Source organism: Dipteris shenzhenensis, chromosome 26 (assembly GCF_047967505.1).
Source record: "Dipteris shenzhenensis isolate YYH24624 ecotype China chromosome 26, Dip_SZ_1.0, whole genome shotgun sequence".
NCBI lineage: Eukaryota > Viridiplantae > Streptophyta > Polypodiopsida > Gleicheniales > Dipteridaceae > Dipteris > Dipteris shenzhenensis.
Window position 1 is genome coordinate 50,022,576 of NC_141621.1, and position 15,126 is coordinate 50,037,701.

Below are 15,126 nucleotides of genomic sequence, written 5' to 3' on the forward strand. Positions count from 1 at the left end.
GACTTCTTAGCATGGTCATACAAAGAGATGAAAGGAATTTCACCAGACGTGGCAGTACACACAATACCTATAAGGGTAGGTGCTCACCCTAAGGTATGTGGACCTTATTGCACAAATCCTAAGTATGGCACCATGGTTTATGATGAGCTGGAAAAACTCCTAGATGCCGGATTCATCTACGAGATAGAGCACATTGATTGGGTTTCACCCATTGTCATTGTACCTAAGCGCAACAAGAAGCTCAGAATATGTGTAAACTTAAAGAATGTGAATGCCACCACATTAGGGATCACTATCTCCTACCCTTAACAGAAACAGTGTTGGAAAAGGTGGCAGGTTGGCATCAAGCTTTGATACCACGACAAAATATGGAGAGAAGAGAGAAGAAAGTGGAGATAGAGGAGAGAGGACACATCTAGAGAGCCACAAATGACTAACTATACACTAGATTATTAGTAAAGAATTAGGGTTAGCGTTGTCAACCCTAACACTCTTTAGGTTAATGCATTATTCTACAACATGTTACGGGATGTTGAGATTCATCCCCTATAGATCCTAAAAAGTTTCCCTAGGATCTAAGATGCCGTGACTTATAGTGCTAACAACTTAATCACACTGTCAAATTGTAAGCGAATGGTGGGCCAACCCTCACAAAGTATAAGCTGCATAGTTCCTTGTTGTGATGTGTAAGGTCATATCTCCCTTGGACTTAGTCCCAAATCAACCAACCCTCACAAAGTACAAGCTGCATAGTTCCTTGTAGTGATGTGAAAGGTGGACTTCATCCCAAGGCAACCATATTCCAATGAATTATTATTGTATCGTTGCCACACCTATGAAAAGTCTGGATGTCGACTCAGCTGCCATGTGGGCAAGTGTGCGAGTAGCCACATGTAAGCCAGCTCGGCTTTCTTCCCGGTAAAGTGCGATTTCCGATATGACAAAATTGAGAGTTCCATATGTCGTCCAGCCGGAGCGTGCTTTGCGTGTCGATGGTCGTCCGATTCATAGCGAGTCCTCTTTCATCTTCATTCTTGCCCCTCTTGAGATTGTATCGATCAGTCTCGCCGAAACACACAGTGTCCTCACGTTTTCCGTATCGATCGGGGATGCCTGCTTGGCGAAGATGAAAACTCATGTCGGTCGTAAGAGACGTTGCAAGCGGACATGCTCGTTGAAGCTCCTGTGATTCAATATTTTGCTGCCGAGCAACGAGCCTCGTTTATTGCGATCTCATACCGACTGATATCATTGAATGGAGGACCTCGAAGAGAAGCTTCTGGCGAGGGTCACAGTGAATTACCTGTTCTTGTCTCAATTCGAGACGTTTAGGGCGTCTCTTATAAATTTGAAAAGGAAAAATCCAGATGTGGCCATTGCCATTTTACACGCAATTATACAAAATGTCGGACAACTAGAAGGCATCTCCTGGTCTAAACGCGTCAGTTCTCCTTCCCACCTTGCTTGGCTTTCGCTGGGAGAAGTTTCAGACTTTCGCACAAACTTTTCAAGAATAAAGAGAAATTTACTGTGGGGTCTTGATAACCGCTGGATAAAATACAAGGTAGAGGCCCTTTTTCTTCTGCAACAAATAATTCAAGTACTGGAAAGTAAGAAAAAATTCCCAATAGAGGGCATCCGGGAGACTGAAGCCAGTGTTACCGAGGAGTCCCGACTGCCATCGTTATCAGACGTATCTACCACAAAATCTCAAATCACCAGTGTTTCTACTTTGAACGATGAAGACCAACTACAGACTCATAGCAGAGGGTCTGTGCCCGAGGACGTGTCTAGGCAAGATGGGCCTGAAGGCACCTCAGCATATCAATCTAATTCCCTGAAACCCACACAAGCTGAAGCTGAGCAGGTGATGCAAAAGGGAATCTTCTTTTTGAAAATGATCTATGATGCTTGGCATGCGCAGTTGAGGCTAGATATAATGAATGCTGTAGCAGAACGAACGACAGGGAAGGAGGATGGCGACAATGGAGAGGATATTGATGCTGAAGGGAACAGACAAGGAATGGATGAGGTGCTTTTAGATTGCCAAGATCAGCTCAAACTTTGTAGCATGAAATCCACAACAGAACTACTAAGCAGCATGCCTGACGAGCACAAGGAGTTTTTCCGACAAATCTGTGTCTTTGAGCCTCAACTGCTCGATGCCCTATGCTGGAATATTGCAAGGCAAAAACAGCTAAAAGGAAAATCTGAAGGGGAGTCGTCTGAGTTCAACTTAGGCAATGTCTTTTTGGAGGATCAGAAAGCTCAAGGGGGAGTTAGCAGCTCTTTGAAGAAAACTGTTTTTACACAGGGAGCCTTTGAGTATGGAACCCTGCTGCAGGAAGAGGTACAAGAGACACTGCTGTCTGTCGTCAAGGAGCAATGTGTCAATGCATCTATGCAAGATTGCTTATGTCTTCTCCGGTACCTACACAGCAATTTTGGGGCTTCAGAGTCTGCTTACAGGTGTTGTGCTACTAATAAAACTTTATCATTATCTTTTCCTCTCTTGAACACAGGAATCTGCAAATTAACACAATATGCACTCAATATGTGTGACTTTGTTTTTGGAATTTGTGCGAGGATTTTGTACGTTCATGCTATTTTATGCAAGTGTTCCAATTGCACATCCACGATGGCTGCTATTTGGAGCTTTTTCCAGTCATTGTAGTTTTATAGTTACTTTATCCAAAACTTACATGCAGCTAATATTGTCTTCTTTGGTCTTTGTCAATGTTTAGTAGAGGAATTTTGTACGGTGGTGTGTTTGTGTTTGTACTTGCGTGTGTGTGTGTGAGAGAAAGAAAGAAAGAAAGAAAGTCTATTAACGTCCACAAAAGACCAACAGGTCTATGGGACAGAAAAACCTCTCTAGTACATCTGCTGAGGGAGGGCACATGGCAGCTCCCAGAGAGTGCAAGAGCAGCTCCAATTATTTAGAGTACTACGTTATATCTTGAAAAACATAATCAGCCATACATCAGTTTAGGACTGAGAGTCTTTTGGCTTAAATTTAACTCCTTAATGATTGCTATGCTTCCACAATATACTGCCCATTTTCTGTCCTTCCTAGCAGCCTTGACCTTAGCTAATTCAGTTGCCTTATTTTTCAGCTGAGCTTGTGTAAGTTCCTCAGCTATCCATATCTTAGTCCCTTTTAATTTATAAGATTGTCGGAGAAGCTTGATACGTAGATCGTGCGAGTTGAGCGTAATGATAGCATGACCTTGAGACTGCGAGATATTGAGTTGGTCTGGCTTCATCATCATCATCGACATCATCACCCTTGTCAACCGTCCAATCAATGTTACGCATGGCTGCTTTGACATGTGCTATAGTGTCACTGAAAGAGTCCTATTCTTTATACCGTCCTTCAGGAAGTCCCCCTATTCTCATCTTCAAGGCATTTTCACGTCTGGTTGCGTGTTCTTTAATCTCTTCCTGAATGTCAGCTTTATTTACTTTGGTGTCAAACTCCACAATCACTTCCTTCTTAGCGGTCTGTACTTCAGTATGAACTAGATTTTTGACTGTAGAGACTAGCTGGGGGGTAGGGGGGGAAGCATTGCAAGACTTTACAGCCTCATCAATTACTGCCTGCTTGCCAGGTCCTTCAAGAACCCGAATTCTAGCTATTGCATTTACTAGTTGCACTTTAACTCTGTTACCTGCTGCTGTAGATAAAAAATCTGTTCATGGTGCCCAATTATGGGTCGATCTAGACCTTCTTGTACGTATGTGTGAGCATACGGAGAGGGTGTCTTGGCTGTGGCATATCGGGCCTGTGCATATGGAGAGGGTGCCATCGCTGCAACTGTGGCATATCGGGCCTTGCTGGCTGAGGCTACTGGGGTTGAGGGAGGAGATTTCGAGGAGAGGCTCGGCTATACCTTGGTGGCCATGTCTATTGCTACCCCGGGCTAAACTAACCCCCTGGCTGGGCTGGGGGTTCAGCCCAGCTAGGGGTTAGAGGCCTCCCGGAACTACTGGCTGCTGCAACCTGTTAGGTGTACGGGAGATGGATGGGCAGGTACGACAAATTGTACGGAGGTTTTAGGGAAGATGGGCTACGCGCTGTACGGATGATGAGTTGAGAGGGCTGTTTGGACGACGGGCTATGCACTACGGACGACGGGTTGACGATGGGCTGAGTACGGATGGACGGAGAGGCTTATGGGTTGGAGAGAGAGAGAGAGAGAGAGAGAGAGAGAGAGAGAGAGAGAGATGATATGATATGATTGTATTAACGTCCTTGTGAGACCCTTTAGGATCTATGGGACAGTGATCACTATCAACAAGTAGTGATTGTTTACATCCATTGAAAGAAAATAGCATAAATGTGCTATGCAGTGAGTACTTGTTGTGCTAGCCTATGTGCTAGACCAAGTACTGTGTTGCGATATTCTAAAATTTCCTTTATGTAGTTGCCTAGCTCTTTGGCTGGCCACTCTAGTAGGGATTTCAGGTTGCTTCTATTGTCCCTATAACATTCTCTGATTTGCGCATATGCTCGACATGTTAGGAGTACATGTTGCTCATTTTCTACTTCTCCTGCGGGGCAGATTTTACATACTCTTTTCTCTCTTGGTACTCTAGGTCTTGCCCATCTTCCCCTCTCCACCTCGAGATCATGTGAGCTGGTTCTGATTTTGCAGATCAAATGTCTTTTGAATATTGATTTTCCCTGATTTCCCATGCATCTTCGGGGATATCAGCAGCGGTTATACCCCATAATTCCATCCATTTCAGCCCCTCTTTGTGCCATCCAGCGATTCGCGTAGCTTCCATTGCTTTGTGCGGTATCCTATTGGCGTCCATCTTTCCAACTTTGCTAGTTTGCCATGAATTGGCACAATGCCTCTCTTTCGAGAGGTATCATACCTGTCTCAGCCAACAAGATGGGGTACGGTGTTTGTGCCTTCACCCGTAACTCCCCTATGAGAAATCATTTATGCAAAGTCTCTATTCGGTTCTAGTAGGCCCTAGAGAGCCCAAGTGCCCAGGCTGGGCACCCGTAAAGGATCATTGTTTGTATGAGGATGGTATACAAAAACTTTCTCATTTCCCAGTTTCATAAGTGTACCTTTCTGCACTTGTTTTGGAAGCTATATAAAGCTTTCAAACCTCCTAGGATTCTTCTTTCCACACATGCATTCCACTTGTAAGTGTCTGCAAATTCCAGCCCCAAATATTTGTATGTAGTGACACCGTCTAGAGGCTCCCCCTCAAAAGTGAAATCAATCTGTTTATTCCAAGTCCCAATCACCATCACTTTTGTCTTGGATATGTTGACTTGCATTCCTGAGTGTTTGCAGAATTTTCCCAGTGTATCCAAATGTGTTTGCATCTCTTTCTTGCTTTTTGCGAAGAAGACTACATCATCTGCGTAAATAAGCAATAAGAGGGCATAGCCTGCAATCTGGACACCTTCGCCGTTGTCTGTTCTCATCCACTCTTCCAATTCATCGATGAACAGACCAAAGAGAGTTGGTGAGAGGGGGCAGCCTTGCTTGACTCCTATGTCACTGCTTATGATGATTTTTCCTGCAGAGTATGAACCATCTACTAGTGGTTGCACTAATTCAGCTAATACTCTCTCATATAACCTGTATGTGGCTTCTCTGATCTCCTGAGGGACTTCGAGCTTTTCCAGTCTTTTTGCGTGGAACTGTGTCAAATGCTTTCTTAAAGTCTACAAAGCAACAATAAACTACTTCTTTCTTATTCTTGACCCCCTGCGTTGCAGCCTGTATGGCAACCAAGTGGTCTATTGTAGAATGTTTAGGACGAAACCTTGCCTGGGATGGTGCCCTGGCTCCTTGCTCTTCTGCCCATTTGCTGAGTTTTTGCTCAATTATTGTGCCATATACTTGGCCATTAGGCTACTCACCATGATGGTGCGGTAGTTTTTGGCCACCTTGCTGTCCCCGCTCTTATGGATTGGTACGATCCTGCTAAGCTGCCATTCCTTGGGAAAGCCTTCTTCTAAGGCTCGATTCATGAGTGTAGTGAGCATTTTCTTTGTCTTCTCACCCCCCCATTTCAGCATTTCAGCCAATAGCCCTTGTGTGTCTGGAGCCTTTCTGTTTGCGAGCTTTTTCAGACCCTTTCCCACATCTTCCTCTGTTATGACATCATTTACAGCTTTGATGGAAAAGTTATTATTGATCCTCTCTTCTCCCTCTCTCTCATAGAGGCCTTTGACGAAATCTATCATGTCTTCCCATGATGCTTTCCTCTCTTGGGGTATGCTGCCATGTAGCTTTTGGAAAAACTTTCTAGGATTTTGCTTAAGCTCATCAAAGCTCTCAATTTGTTTGCTGTTGAGAAACTCTCTTTTTTTGTTTCTTACCAACTTTCTGTAGGCTCTAGCTTTGTCCTCCTTCTTGGTTGTGTCTGCTGTTGTCCATGCTTTTTTTGCTACTCTGCATTCCTGATCATACCAGTGGTTGCAGGGCATGCCTTTGCTCCTCCCCTTGCTTTTTGTAAAGCATTCATGAGCTGTTTTCTGCAGTAAGTCTGTCATGCATTCACTCATTTCTTGGCATGTGGAAGGTGTCTGACAACGTGCTACTTCTTCTTCTAGTTTCTGTTCATATATGTGTGCCTTTTTATAATCCAATCTCAGCCTGGGTTGTGCAGGAATTTCCTGTTTTTTTACTATATGCTTTGTCCCTACGATGCCCATAGATATTGCTCTGTGATCGGAATCAATAGACTCCTCTTCAATCTTGAAGTGCTCAAGTATGTGTCTTTCATGCGGGTTCATGATCCCATAATCAACTACGCTCGACCCTTGAGGAGTTTTGCATGTGTATCCCTCCATTTTTTTGAAGTACGGGTTGCCATTGCAAATTTACATTCCAAAGCATCCGCATAGGGCGAGGAGTTGCCTTCCCATTTGGGTGATTTTCCCATCATCTCTGGATGTCCTTTTCCAGCCTTTTCTTTCTTCATTGTCCTCTTCCATTTCCTCCATCCAAATGGGATCTTTCCCTTCCCTTGTAATGATCCTGTCCTTGCGTTGAAGTAGTTGGAGATAGAGAGAGGGGGGGGGGGGGATGATATTTCTGTTTGTGTGTGTGTGTGAGAGAGAGAGAGAGAGGGGGGGGGGGAGATGATATTTTTGTTTGTGTGTGTGTGTGCGTGTGCGTGTGTGTGTGTGTGTGTGAGAGAGAGAGAGAGAGAGAGAGAGAGAGAGAGAGAGAGAGTATTAAAGTCTTCGGAAGACCGATGGGTCTATGAGATTGTGAAAATCCTGGTACAAACAAGTTGTGAGGGTGGAGCTACTAAACGAGCATGCACAATCCAAAAAATGCAAAATGATAGTACTAAGTACAACATAGTCATGTCAGTGGTCGACTACATATCAATATCATCATCATCAGGACATCATGGTGGATGCAATGGAGGCATGAAATTGGTGATAGAGTGTTGTCGGCTGCTCTGGGTGTGGCCTTGTGACGTCTCCTGGTCATAGTTCTGCACCTAACAAGGGCTACAATAATCCTTGTCGACCGGGCTCCGACTCTGAACAGAGAGGGGATATCCCCAAGTGTAATCTGGGCATCAACCCTCTGTCAGAGCTGTTGAGTCACTCGCTCTGGGTTACGATCATGTCGAAGCCTCGTATCGTGGAAGTCCGTGTGATCTGGTTGGAAGAACTCTGTGATAGAGCTTTGATAGGGATCCTCCAAGGAAGAAGTCTGCTCCTGTCTCCATGATCGAAGTAGCTTGTTGCGGTGCTTGACTCCCTCATAAATGAAAGCCGCCAAACATCTCTAGTCTGGATAGGAGAGGAATCGGGACAAAACCCCAGAGCTATCTCTGAAGAGGCAATAGAAACGCCCTCGGATCTCATAGTAAACATGACACCTGAAGATAAAGTGCTCTTGCGTCTCAACCTCCTGTATGTCACATAATGTGCATATGCGCCTCTCCTTGGGTAGGCCCTCTGCTCTGTCGCTCTTGATACGAAGTCTATGTGAAGAGACCCGAAAGTGCCCAATAGAGATCCTCAGTGAGTGGGGTAAGTGGATTTGTGTGTCCTGGTGGGTCAATGAAACCCTTCTCTGTGATATGCAAGCAGTGATCCTTGTAGAAGCTGAGCTTCACTGGAAGCTCGTTCGGTCCCAACTAGGTCCGGAATGTGTGTAGTTGTAAGAGATTTTCACGGATGACCCGGTTGACCTCGTGTGACAGGTGAGGAGAAAACGGCCCGTCCATACTGTACTGGAAAGGAGGGAGTCTATCGATGTGGAGCCCCCATTTGCTCAAACCATCTCTCTGTGCGTGCATACGAGCATCTTTGGTCACCTCCCGCTGATAGTGCCATAGAGGAGGACAATGCTAGCCATGGTAGTTTGCTGCGCCCAGAAGTGTGATCCCCGTACTCCCTGACTCGATATAGATATGTGATGACTTGAAATGCTGCATCTAGCTGTAATGGGGATGACCCAAACTCAGTCTGAATGATCTGGTGAGGAACGGAGGGCTTACCGCGAATCATCCGCGATAGCATGAGAACCTCTAGCCGCTCCACTCTATATCGGACAAATCTGGCTCCCAGCAAGGGCTGCCATACATCCCCGCTGGGCGGACCAAGGAGTCAAAAAGCAGCCCCTTGTTCCGTGGATCCTGAAAGTGCGAGCGGAAACACTGCCTCTCTAGTCTGGCCAATGAAGCGTATCCCTTGCCCAGGCGGGCTTGCATCGTGGTTCTCATAGTGAAGATGGGTCCGGAGAAGACAACCCCAAGGTACGTGTATGACCAAACTATCTCAACAGGTGACTCATCAAACGTGAACAGCTCCCGGTGCATGACGGCTCGAGATGTATTAAAGATCATAACCTTGGTTTTACCAAGGTTGACCTTCAAATCATGAGACTCACAAAAAAACTGTAGTGCGTCGTGTCTCTGGAGCCCCTCTGCTGGGGAAGACAAAAGTGCCACGTCATCTGCATATAGCAATATCCGGATCAACGTGCTAGCAAGAGAGCATCCATCTGCCCCCCCCTCGGGTCTGCATCACTGCCTCGAGCTCGTCAATGTAGAGGCCAAACATGGTTGGTGATAAAGGACACCCTTGTTTGACCCCAAGAGTGCTCATGATCTCATCTGTCCACCCGGACTCTGCCTGAGACTCTCGTAAAGTGCCATGACAGCCTAAATGATCCCTTGGTCATAACCCAAATCTTGTAGGCGCTGGAGGAGGCGGGCTCTCAAAACCATATTAAATGCTTTGCGGAAATCCACAAAGCAACAATAAACCCTCTGCTTCCGTGCCCTCGCCTCCTCGATGATACACCTAAGGGTGAGAATGTGATCCATGGTCCCATGATCACGTCGGAATCCAGCCTGTCTTGCTGTTCAAAGTCCTCGACACTCTGCTAATCAACTGACCTCAGAATCAAGCACTGATACATAAATCTTGGACATGACATGTCCAATCATAATGGTCCTGTAATTCTTTGAGCTCATGGGATCCCTGCCTTATGGATGGGTGAAATAGTGTTAATGGTCTTGGTGCGTGGAAACCCCAAACAAACAGCTTCATTAAAGAGATTTGCTAAGATCGGGGCTAGGAGGTTAATCCCATATGCAATGAACTTAATGCATAGGCCCTCATGATCCTTCGCTCGGCCATTATGAAGTTTCATTACGGCATCCTTTACTCCTCCCCTAGTGAAGAGTGTGCAGGATGTGGGGTGTGGCATATGTGAGAGGTTAGGAGCTGGGTGATTTGGGATATCATATAGCGTGCGCGCATAGTTATACGAGGCCTGAGTGTCAGTGAATGGTGAGGGGGACCGTCCCTCTAGAAATCTCCACCAAAAGTCCTTAGAGTTGTTACTAAACAAAATGTTTAGTAGTTCCTCCTCATTCCAGCGAACGAAATCTAGTTTCTTCCTATGTACCAGTCGACGATACTCGCGTAGCGTCTTTGGTTAGTTCGGAAGATTGTTTTTGGTTTCGAATATGAGCTAACTGTAGAATCCCGTGGGATAGAATAGATGCATCTTGGAAGAGGAGTGAGAGCACAAGATGAAACCAAAATGTTGTTCTCTATAGATTGTGAGAGAGGTGACTCTCTCTTATAGAAATGGGGAGAAGGTGGCACCTTCCCTACATCAGTGGCAATCAGCCCCTACATCAGTGGGACTGGCCTAAATCAAAGGAACCTCCCATGTGGGGGCCTTTGGCTTACATCATCACTTAGGTCACACACTAGACACATCATAGCACTTGATGTGTCTCTACAACACACACAAACACACATGTGACTCCCCTAGATGCACACATGCACCATAGAGCAAGCCCTTGATCAGACTTATCCCAACATACCCCCCCTCAAGGGGTTGCCTCTTGCAATGTCAAGGATACATCTAGTCTCATAGTTTCTCATGCCATCTCATGGTGGTCAAGGATAAATCTATGGCTAGGATCTCATGCTAGCAAGGGTTCCCAAGAGTGAGAGGTTCACAAAAATGGGATAGACCCCCCCAAATGGTTATCTCTCTTGCATGTACAAGGATTAATCATAGGCCTTAGTGTGGACCTAGTTTCTCATGTCTGCAAGAGGTACCATGGGATCAAACACACATCACATGGCCTACATCATATGGTGACCAGAGGTGATTTACAAAAGACAAAACATAGAACATTCTTTTTGGAGTACTACTCCAGGCAGAGAAGCTCAAAATTTGACCAAGTGATGATAAACAAAAATTTAAAAGACAAAGTGCTCAAAAAGCATAGTCTTCATTTTCAAAGTTTGATTCTTCATTTGCTGATGGAGTTCTTCCTTCAGCCAGATTTGCTTCGTTGTTGAAGTAGCCCTTCTTCACAAGAAATGCTTCATTCTCTTTGGAATAACACATTCCCTTTTCCAATTGTAGCCAAAGGGACTTAATAAGCAAGATAAATACTGTGAGAAGATGATCCCAAGCTTCATGTGAAGTTTCAAAGCCATCAATGTGGTGAATGTATGAGTCACTTAATCCCAAAGCAATGATAGCAAGAGCCTTCTTGTCTTTGATCAACCAATTAGCTTCTTCTTTTGTAGACTTCTTTTCCTTTCCATTCACAACATTCCATATCTCCTTTTTCATAAGCACAAACTTAGCTTTTGTTTGCCAAGTATGGAAACTAGTTCCATCAAACTTCTCTACTTGCTTGGGCTTAGTCATGTTTACAATTCAAGTACTCATCAAAAGAGAATCACATAGTCATCGTTCTAAATGCAAAGTATAAGGACACTTATGAGCTCCATGACTGAGTTCTACTACTCAAGTACAATCAAAGCAATGAAAGTTTGCAGTAAATAATAGAAGCCCCAAACTTAAGGTGATTGCTCAACATCCTTTTATAGAGAAACGATAGGGTTTGCAGTGGAGCGATCAAAAATAGATGATACTCAGACACAACTGAAGAACAGAACTCAGAAAACATAGTGCTTGTCGGTAATATGAAAAACTGAATACAAGAACCTCAAGCCGTCGTGTCTCAAAGAGCGTGGCTGAGGTGAATCAGAAAGATGATTCCATATAGAGAAACAGTAGAAAATGATAGCAGCAGAGGGAGCGAAACGTAGTCCTCCGTGTAGCTTGATGATGACGAAGATGATGAAGGGCTGGAGCTGCCCTAGGAAATGGCTGAAAACCAGCATGCTCTGAGGAAGGAACCTTCAGGCTATCTAGAATAGCAACATGATGAAGAAAAGGAGCAGATCTGGGGCAGAAGGAGCAGATCTGGAGCAGAGGAGCAGAAGGGGCAGATCTGGAGCAGGAGGGGACAGATTTGGAGCAGAGGAGCAGAAGGGACAGATCTGGAGCAAGGGGGGGCAGATCTGGAGCAGAAGGGACTGCAGCAAAGGATGGAGGAGGTGTAGAGCAGCTGCAGGTCCTGTCCTGAGGTAGGAGAAGATGGCAGAAAGCAGAACTGGAGCAAGCGGGGCTGCAGCAAAGGATGGAGGAGAGAGGAGCAGCTGCAGGTCTTGTCCTGTCACTGAGAGTGTGGGGGCTAGTGCCTTTATAGGCCTGACCTAACTGGCCGGCCAGCTGGTCGGTGGGCCTGCCAGCTGGTCGGCCAGACCCCTGCTGGCTGCTGGTCGGCCAGTTCTGGTATGTTTGTCCCAGAAATTGGGGATTGCTAGTTGCTTAACACCCCCTCTCAATTGCCAATTTGGAGGGGTAGACATTGTGTGCGTGGAGCTTCGTGTAGGGATGTCGACGATGGTGGTGGCTATCCCTGTGAAATGCCCAAGAGATGATCACAAGAGGAGTGCCCTTGCAAGGGAATTGTTCACTTCCTCAAGTGCCTGAGTTACACGTATGATCAGCAGAAATAAGAACACTGTGAAGCTCAAGAGAATAAGCCACCCCCTCTCACCGCCGAAAGGTGGAGGGAAAAGCAAAGGTAAAGAACAAATATGTTGTAGCAGCACTGATAATCTAGAGATGGTAGGATTTCACCAAAGGAAGAGGTCGGAGCTGAACAGTGATCCAGTGTGTGCCCGATCTTGGACCTCGGGAGAGAGGAGTCTATCCCCGCCTCCATGCATGTAGAAGATTCGAACAGAAACATCAAGACACATCTGAACAGAAAGGGTCCCGCTTAGGGAGAACTTGTAGATCCTGGAAGTCGATGTCGATGGGAGGGATGGGAGTAGAAGATGGAGTTTTGAAAGGGAGGGAGGGATGGAGTTCTCTCCCTTAGTGCGCAGCCGAATGAAGAGGAAACTAATATGTTCATAGGAGTGATGCTCCCCGTACCTATGGCCTCCTTGAAGAAGCAGGATCTTTAGATCACCAGAGATTTGGGGTCTTTAGATCACCATGGCTCTGATACCATATAGAGAAACAATAGGGTTTGCAGTGGAGCGATCAAAAATAGATGATACTCAGACACAACTGAAGAACAGAACTCAGAAAACTTAGTGCCTGTCGGTAATATGAAAAACTGTATACAAGAACCTCAAGCCGTCGTGTCTCAAAGAGCGTGGCTGAGGTGAATCAGAAAGATGATTCCATATAGAGAAACAGTAGAAAATGATAGCATCAGAGGGAGCGAAACGCAGTCCTCCGTGTAGCTTGATGATGACGAAGATGATGAAGGGCTGGAGCTGCCCTAGGAAATGGCTGAAAACCAGCATGCTCTGAGGAAGGAACCTTCAGGCTATCTAGAATAGCAACATGATGAAGAAAAGGAGCAGATCTGGGGCAAAAGGAGGAGATCTGGAGCAGAAGGGGCAGATCTAGAGCAGGAGGGGACAGATTTGGAGCAGAGGAGCAGAAGGGACTGCAGCAAAGGATGGAGGAGGTGTAGAGCAGCTGCAGGTCCTGTCCGGAGGTAGGAGAAGATGGCAGAAAGCAGAACTGGAGCAGGCGGGGCTGCAGCAAAGGATGGAGGAGATGAGGAGCAGCTGCAGGTCCTGTCCTATCACTGAGAGTGTGGGGGCTAGTGCCTTTATAGGCCTGACCTAGCTGGTCGGCCAGCTGGTCGGCCAGTTCTGGTCGGCCAGACCCCTGCTGGCTGCTGGTCGGCCAGTTCTGGTATGTTTGCCCCAATTGGGGATTGCTAGTTGCTTAACACCTTTGACCAAAATATGCAGAATTCTGTCAACAGAGACCAGGGTAGATTGGAGGGTGCAATTCGCATAGCTCATAGCTCTATTCAAGGGGATTTTTATGCAGAAAGAACACTAGTATACCAGATCAGGGCTACCAGCAAGAAGAGGCACAATGTTGCGCTAGGTTGCCATGTAGAAGCTTGGCAAAATCGACTGGTCTTTTGTCTGTTTCTCCTCCAATACTTGACCAAACGGGCTCAGACTTTATCAGCAGCTTGCTTGTAGTGTCGCCCAACTCGTGCTCGGAAGAATTTGCAAATGAGTAACCACAGAGGCGGCATTACGCGATATATCGGCGAACAGTCTTCTTGTTGGCACAGGCGATGGAGGCGCAATTTCACGACAAGCTTTGAGCTGAAGGGGCGCCCTACAGAGATGGTTCTACAGCACAAAGGGCTTGGAGAATAGTTGCTTGTAGATAGAGAACTGGCTCACACAAAATTTTGGAAGGAAAGAGGAAAAATGGAGATGATGAAGAATCTTTGAAAAACTAGTAGTTCATGCTAGAGAGAGCATCTAATGCTAGGCTAGGCTAGATCTAGAACCTAAAGCTTTGATACCAAGTGTAGAATCGTGTGGGATAGAATAGATGCATCTTGGAAGAGAAGTGAGAGCACAAGATGAAACCAAAATGTTGTTCTCTATAGATTGTGAGAGAGGTGACTCTCTCTTATAGAAATGGGAAGAAGGTGGCACCTTCCCTACTATCAGTGGCAATCAGCCCCTACATCAGTGGGACTGGCCTAAATCAAAGGAACCTCCCATGTGGGGGCCTTTGGCTTACATCATCACTTAGGTCACACACTAGACACATCATAGCACTTGATGTGTCTCTACAACACACACAAACACACATGTGACTCCCCTAGATGCACACATGCACCATAGAGCAAGCCCTTGATCACACTTATCCCAACACTAACGGCGTAAAGCCTTATACTCATCATCGTACCAACTATTACAAGGTACGGTCCCAGGTGGTGGTGGGCGGGTGGAGCGAGTGGTGTGAGGAAAAGCGTGAAGGGCAGCCTCGTGTGGTGAGTGGGTGATTAGGGCAGCGCGGTCCTCTAATAGGGGTATGAAGTTAATATAAGTGAAGTGTGTACAGATGGTCTGAGTAAAGAGGTGAGAGATCGTGGTCGAAGCGTATGTCATGATAGGTGGAGGAAGAAATATGTGGGATGGAAGGTGCTGTGCGATAGGGAGTGGAAATACTAAAGAATAGGTAGGTATGATCAGCCCCTGGAGGAGGAGGTGCTATAGTAAAATTAGTGATGCGAGATGTGAAGGCAGGGAATCTCATGATGTAATCAACAATGCTAGAGCCCCCCCCATGTGGAAAGCATTTGAGACCATCTGAGGCGGGCCATCTATCAAGACCATTATAAATAATGAGATCATGCATCCTGCCTAGATCCAATAGGGCTTGCCCATAACATGTGACCGGGCCTCTGTGAAGATAGTGGGAGAGAGGGAAGGAGTCTCACTTGCAG

At 46.0% G+C, this 15,126-nt stretch overlaps 1 protein-coding gene across 1 annotated transcript in view; it reads left to right on the forward strand.

Moving 5' to 3' along the window:
- The first annotated feature begins 979 nt into the window (after positions 1-979).
- The window catches only part of LOC147885227 (zinc finger FYVE domain protein), a 246,996-nt gene continuing 232,849 nt past the window's right edge, over positions 980-15,126 (forward strand). The window contains exon 1 of the mRNA XM_087397706.1: positions 980-2,469. Coding sequence (XP_087253832.1) covers positions 1,256-2,469 — 1,214 coding nt within the window. The 5' untranslated portion in view covers positions 980-1,255. The remainder of the gene's footprint in view (positions 2,470-15,126) is intronic.